The sequence below is a fragment of the Sardina pilchardus genome, chromosome 11 (assembly GCF_963854185.1).
Source record: "Sardina pilchardus chromosome 11, fSarPil1.1, whole genome shotgun sequence".
NCBI classification, from domain to species: Eukaryota; Metazoa; Chordata; class Actinopteri; order Clupeiformes; family Clupeidae; genus Sardina; species Sardina pilchardus.
In genome coordinates, this window is record NC_085004.1 from 8,848,431 (window position 1) to 8,855,930 (window position 7,500).

Genomic DNA, 7,500 nt, shown 5'->3' on the forward strand with positions numbered 1-7,500 from the left:
ATACACACCAGGAGACCCTCGTGGTGACGGAGGCCTGGGGCGCCGTGTGGCGTACACGTGGTGGCGGCATGCCTCCCTCAAGGCCGTCTGGACCAGAAACGTGTTTGCCCACCGGACCTTACAGAACCTAAACCCTCCATCACTGATGATGATGAACACCACTGTAAACTACAGTTGGGCTACAGTATGTGTTGTTTTCTCTCTGCGGTGTAGTTCAGTAGGTAATTCCAGCTCGTCTTCCCTGGCAGGGCTCATTACAGTTAAACAGGGCAACAGAATTGATCAATATTGGCCAATTATGTTTCATAGGATAGATCAACATCAATCGCCGTATAATTCAACAAGATGAGGGCATGTGCCTCAATGATCAGAAGGCAAATCGATAACAGAAATGTCTTCTAGTTGAGATCATTACTTTATACCGAACAAACAGCTGCTAAAGCTTTCCATAGGTGCCTTTGTGGCCTCCCCCACCATCATTCTTCTTGAACAGTCCCTCAGTTTGTGGTGACGGCCTGGTCTCGACAGATGTGCAGATTTGCCATATTCCTTACATTCCTTAATGATGGATTTCACTGAACTCCAGGGGATGTTCTTGAGGATTGTGTGTCGTATTCATCCCCTCACTTGTCAATAACCTTTTCTTTGAGTTAGGGCTGTGCAATTAATCGATTTTTAATCGTAATCGAGATTATTATTTTAAATCGTACAAGAATGTGAAATCGTAAAAATCGATTTTTCACTTTAACTATAGGGTAATTACGGTACTTATGTTTGCAAGTGTTGAATTTTGTGGCAAAAGTTTCTTAATATCAATCATTTAAAATGAATTATGGGGGGAAGTTATTTGCAAAATGTTCAGTAAAAAACAGCATATTTGAAATAAATTCTTGCCTTTTGTCATTTCACAATAATCGTAATCGTAAATCGGATTTTGAGAGAAGAAAATCGAGATTTTATTTTTGGGCAAAATCGAACAGCCCTACTTTGAGTTGTTTGGGGTGTTCTTTTGTCTTCATGGTGGACTTATAGGCAAGAATACCGATTGACCAGTGACTAGGCCGTGCAGACGCAGGTGTCTTCATATTGCTATACTGTACACATGTCCACTGCACTCAGCTGATCACCATTTCACTAACTGTGAGACTACTTGGCTGGACCGCTGTTTTTTATGTAATTGCTAATTTTTTACTATATATCTTTTAAATTAACTAACATTACTTTGCTTTCACCTTGAAGAGGGGATGTTTATAAATGATTGTATTACTAATGTACATTAATAAATGAACAAAGATTCCATTTATGAAAGGGGAAATATTCAAGGGGGTGAATACTTTTTATAGGCACTGTATGCACTGAATGTGCATGTGTGTTTAAGTGTATATGTATGTATGCATGTGTGTGTGTGTGCGTGTGTGTTGGAGATAGGTAATTTTAGCTTGCTCTTATCTACAGTATGCTGAGCTGCAATGCAGCAGCTGATGGAAGTGGTTTGGATGAAGCATGGAGTTTGGCAGGGCCAGGTGAAGGCCAAATCCACTCAAACACTCACCGCTAGACTGTGTGTGTGTGCGTGTGCATGTGTGTATGTGTATGTGCGTGCGTGTATACATACACATGTATGTGTGTGTGTGTGTGTGTGTGTGTGTGTGTGTGTGTGTCTGACGGCTCACCTGTAGTGTGTTGCGGAGAAGGCTGTGGTGAGCTAGAGCTGGGCGTGTCGGTCCCTGTTGCCATAGAAACCCCGCTGGCAGCGTTGAGCTGTGAGCGCCGGGACTGCTGGGAAGGGCTGTGCGGGGGGCGGGAGAAGCCCACGTCATAGTGGCCAGGGGACAGCGGAGGTGTCGGGGGAGCCCCGCGTAATGGACTATCCATGTCTGAAAGTAGCCTGATTACCATCGACTTTCAAAGGCTCTGCGAGACTTTAGTCTGACCAACAGCCTGTGCTAGCACGGTTTCTTGCCAGCGCTGGTTGACCCGCCTCCTTTAAGTGCCTCGGTTTGCTACTGGTAGATGTCAGAAAGCGGATTGCCGAGTTTAAACCAATAACAACACTCTTTCCGCTGCCTTGAACACGCCTCTACCCAGAGCCGTTGGAGCTGCTCAAAGTTGATTGGTTCTCGACCAAAGGGGGCAGTTCCGCAGATTTCGGGAACTCAGAAATCCTTCTCAATGAGCAGTTGACCAGACCAGCAGCAAAAGCCTGAAGGCGTTGCGTCACTGGGAGGGCGTGCCAGGCTAGTCTGAAAGGCCAACAGACAAGCAGTCCACAACATAGCATCAGCACTACAGCATTCATAAACACAATGTCAACATGGAGGTGGTCAGGTAGTGGGAAAGAGAAAGAGAAAAAAGGAGAGACACATGATAGCCACTCCCAAGCTTATCTCAGTGTAGCAAATCCAACCCTGAAGGATAGAGCCCATAAAACAATGTCCTGTGTGTGTGTGTGTGTGTGTGTGTGTGTGTGTGTGTGTGTGTGTGTGTGTGTGTGTGTGTGTGTGTGTGTGTGTGTGTGTGTGTGTGGTCTTGCTGACACAGGCATCAAGGTTTCATATTTCGTGTTATTCCTGTCATCATCGCTGCCATACTTTGTCAGGCAAACGGCTGTCTGCACCGGTGGCTGGCTGGAAGGCCAGCAGGCCTACAGGAGTACAGTGAGGTTAGTGGTAACCCGGTAATGTTCGGGAGAAGTCCCTGGCACGCTGACAAACGGTGCCGCAAGAACGTCTGACGTGCCCTCCTGGCGTGCGGGGGGATCCACAGTATCCACACCAAAGATGGATTCTTATGCCAACAAAGACAGTATACCTACTGTGCGCATCCTGGTCGTGAGTTACAGCTCGTAGTATTAACAGCAGTCAAGAGATCATGTGAAACCATGACTGCCTGACTTCTGACATTGAGCTTGCGTAAAGGAAACAAGAAACTAATCCAGGGGGATTTTAGTTGTCCTGTTCTAGGTCTATTATTATCATCTTGACCGTGACTAATTGACGCAACGCAGCAGCATCAAAACCGAAAGTGTGGCGAATAACAAAGTAGCCAAGACTAAGTTTGCTTATAGTGAACGACAACACAACAAAACACTATCTATACAATTAACAAAACAAATTCTCTATAGGTCTAGAACTATCTCTGCTAAACAAATACATGTGGAACACAGTGTGCTGAATTTGGGAACTCTCAACTCGGACAGCATCGAATGGAAACGGAGAACCGCACACGACTCCCCAGATACTCACTGGGCAGTAGTTAGACTCTTGAGGAGAGATTTTTTCTGAACCGCTAGAATGGGCTTGTTTCTTGTTCCTCCTTCATCCCGTAACCATTTTCCATGAAAGTATCGCAGGGAACATTTCGGAGCTGTGAGAGTGAATTCGGTCTTACAGATGTCCGGCCAGCTGTTGGTGGAGCAGCCAAACAATCCCGCCCATTTCCTCAGATGACACTCCCATTGGACAGTAGTTGTGGCAGTTAAAACGTCCGCAAACATAATTGGCTGTCATTAGAGGAAGTTGAAGCTCTTCAAGACCGTACAAGTCGATGACAGCACAGTCGCTAAGGTGACGCGGCGGCGCGATGGATCACAGAGAGAGACAAGTGTGCGTGGAACAAGTTGTTTGAATTAATTTCCATGCCACAGAGCTCCTCAGTGGGAGCCTACACTGAATAGTATCGGCTCTAAGGGAACACAATGGGCTAATGCAAACAGATAATAGACTCACAAAAAATGGCATGGCTACATAGCATTAAAGTTATGAGATTTAGTTCTTCACTGCAGGTCTATACTGCAGCTATAGCCTACTCTGTTAGGAACATTAACCAGCTCCAGTGGGTGAAGACCCTTTGAGAAATAGTCTTGCCTAAGGAAGAAGAATGCTGAATTTTGCCACAAATCCTATCCTGAAAATGGCCCCAGCCAGTCAAGGCTTATCAACTGTAGGCCTACATTAGAAATAGAACGACCCGGATGAGCTGAAAGGCAGGGGGAGCTATGGGGTGAGCGAGCTATCAGGACATCTACCAGGGCAGGGGGGTACTCCTTGCCCTGCAATGTGCGGCTGTTGAAGAAGGACCTTGGGGACTTTCACTACTTGTCTCTCGCTCTGTGTGTGTGTGTGTGTGTGTGTGTGTGTGTGTGTGTGTGTGTGTGTGTGTGTGTGTGTGCGTGCGTGCGTGTGTGCGTGCGTGCGTGTGTGTGCACACTTATCTCTGATCTCACTCTACTGGCAGAATGTCTGTGGCACTTTACAGACTAATCATTAAATGGTTATCAATGCTCTTACTTAATTGCTATCATCCCGCATTTCATGTTATATCAACATATCTACCATTGTTTATCACATACCACCAGCATGCCCCCACTACTCATCTGTGTCACTTTTCTATCACACTTCCTCATTTTGCTGCTTTGATCACGTCTGGGTGTCCACATCTCCTAGAATAATACATCCGTCAGCAACAGAGGCTTTATTCCAGACCCGTAAAATGCTGACGCAAGGCAATTTTCAACCAATGGGAGTACACTGGTTTGTCCACTAGAGGGAGGCAGACATCATGCTAACCGAGAGGATCAGACATCGACGTGACGTGACCACCTGTGATCCCACTGGAAGGTCAAATGATCATCAGCCAATCAAAATCCATCCCTCCCTTATACTATACTATGTAATGATTAATAATAAGATTTCTGTAGTGGATCTTGTAGGCTAGTACATAATACTTTTATGATATCTATCTTGCCCTAGTTAGTAGTATTGTTTTATTGTAGTCCTACAGTACATATGTCTCGAAATACTAGCCTTTAAGATTTCCAAGATATCTAAAGTATTCTTATAAGATTACTGTATTAGTCCATAAATACAATAAGTTTCCTAATTAATTTCATTAGGGAGTGTATAGTTTGCTAAACCATACTATTTCCATTTACTGAGCCTGTGTGCAAGTGTGCAAATACATCTTTTAAGTGCACTCACAGCCTCACAATGTTATCCTAGCTAGCATGGGTTATACATGCCTTATATATCTTTCACTGTTATACCAGTTAGCCTGCAGCTACTAGGTTATAGCTAAAATGAAGCATGGCTAACCGGTGTAACCTGCTTCCAGTGAGTGCTCTCTACTAATGGTGTCGACTGGGTTATTGCATGAGCCAAGAAGAGAAGAGAAGAGAAGAGTACGTGCTGTCTTATCTAGCTCTGGGGTGGATGGCAAATAAGCAAATAAGCAAATGTGCTCCTTTGAGCTGGAAGAACGAGAACAGCAGTGCCTGGGAGGGGCACAGTAGCTGGGTACAGTAAACTTATCTCCACAACACCTGACCTTTGGAACTCCGGTTCCTGCAGCTCTGAATCCGAGCATGAGTTACACTTTTCATTTTGTACACTTACAAGGTGTCTGGAACAATTTTTGTTCAATATTTATTAAATATATTTATTTACTTTATGCGGGGGGGGAATAAAGTGGAAACTACATGTGGATATTCCATAAATGATTGATTTAAACAATCTAAAGAGTTGCCCTTTGAGCTTACCAGCACCCTGGCAACTCCACACATGATGTTCATTACATTAACGACATCTTTTATGGGAACTCCTTCATGTAGTGGCTCCTTGCTGCTACTGCTACATGTAACTCATCAGAAGTACTGGGATGTGGGATGTGGGGAATGCTGCTTTTACTGTGCTGTTAAAGAGGGTCTGCACCAGTGTTTCATCATGACATGAAAGGCCTGTGTGTGTGTGTGTGTGTGTGTGTGCGCGCGTGCGTGCGTGTGTGCTGCAGGAACTTGAAACCTCAAATGAAGACAACCACCAACTAACTTCAACACTTCCACCTCGTCTTGTTGGTAGGCTACTAATAAACTATTGCATATCCTTGATTGGTCATATATTTATTCCATTTATTATATTATCCAAAAGGTGTGTGTGTGTGTGTGTGTGTGTGTGTGTGTGCGTGTGTGTGTGTGTGTGTGTGTGTGTGTGTGTTAGAGGGGTTTTAAGCAGGCCCCCATCAGGGCAGTGTAAAGGTACCAGCAGAGGTCAGCTGATTCAGTGCTTCAGTGGACGGATGGAGCAGGGACAGGTGAAGGCCTGAAGTGGACCTGAACCGTTTGCACACACACACACACACACACACACACACACTCCCTCTCTCTTTCTTTCTATCTCTCACTCTCTTTCTCTCTTGCACGCACACACACACACACACACTCTCTCTTTCTCTTGCACGCACACAAGCACACACACACACACACACACACACAAGCACACACACATGCACACACACATACCAGCAGAAAAGCCTGTCATTGCCGAGCTCAGTCGGTAGGTGCAGGCCTCAGCCAGCTCTATTGCCTAATCTGATTAAGCAGCATTAATTTGCATGCGTTTGATAGGAGAGTGACACACGCCAGTCAAGGACACTGCAGCTGTATAGACCAGTTTAATCTTTTAGTGTGCTCACACACACACACACACACACACACACACACACACACACACACACACACACACACACACACACACACACAAACACACACCACATCTCATTAGTCAAAAAGCTGAGGGGTCAGTGTTCAAACAACTGATCACATAGTTAGGCTTTATGCATTCACAAGTGTGAAGCTTCAGGTTTTGTTAGTTAGAGGATAGCTATGGGGAATTTAAGTGTCAGTGCGTGAGTGTGCCACACACAAACACACACATACACACACAAATATACACAAACACTCCTTTTTAAAATGTACCAAATGTTTCATTCAAACACACCACTCAAACTAATGCCGAACCCAGTAATGGACTCCCCTCCATATATCTGGGAAGCTAAATATTTAGCCAAACCCATCTCAACAAAACACACACACACACACACACACACACTCTCTCTCTCTCTCTCTCACACACACAAACAAACATACACACAGTAATATTGGGTAATACTACTAAAGCCGGAGATTTTAGATAATGTTCTTATGCGTTCCTTGTTATGTAAATCCATTTGTGTGTGTATGCGTGCGTGTGTGTGTGTGTATTTTAGAAGAGGTTTTACGCATGCGGCATTGATGTAATTTCAATGTGTACTGTTACAAGAGCTTCCTTTGTTAGTAATGCTTGTGCAATAGACAGATAATGTTGTTGCACCCTCACAATATGAGTGTAGTGTTTGTACATACGTCTGTGAGGTGGTGTGCTAGGCTGCTTATTCAGATGTTGCAACAGACACATGGCAGAACAAGACTGAGGTGCTGTACTGTGGAGAAATGAGTACAATGACCCCGTGAGCTCAGCTCGCATCTTGCTTGTAGGGAAGTCTTACATCTGGTGTCAATTAAGCATGTTGTAATGTCTGTGTCCATGCTCCTAGCCACTCATGTGTGTGTTTGATTTGTGCTGTGTGTGTGTTTGTGTGTGTGTGTGTGTGTGTGTGTGTGTGTGTGTGTGTGTGTGTGTGTGTGTGCGCGCGCGTGTGTGCGAGGCTGTGACTGTGAGCATGTTT

At 44.8% G+C, this 7,500-nt stretch overlaps 1 protein-coding gene across 1 annotated transcript in view; it reads right to left on the reverse strand.

Annotated features, from left to right (window-relative positions):
* wfs1b (Wolfram syndrome 1b (wolframin)) overlaps nucleotides 1–3,392 on the reverse strand; it is a 33,952-nt gene extending 30,560 nt beyond the window's left edge. Inside the window, exons 1-2 of the mRNA XM_062549376.1 lie at nucleotides 3,246–3,392; nucleotides 1,674–1,877 (exon numbers count right to left, since the gene is read on the reverse strand). Of these exons, the coding sequence (XP_062405360.1) occupies nucleotides 1,674–1,875 (202 nt within the window). The 5' untranslated portion in view covers nucleotides 1,876–1,877; nucleotides 3,246–3,392. The remainder of the gene's footprint in view (nucleotides 1–1,673; nucleotides 1,878–3,245) is intronic.
* Nucleotides 3,393–7,500: the final 4,108 nt, after the last annotated feature.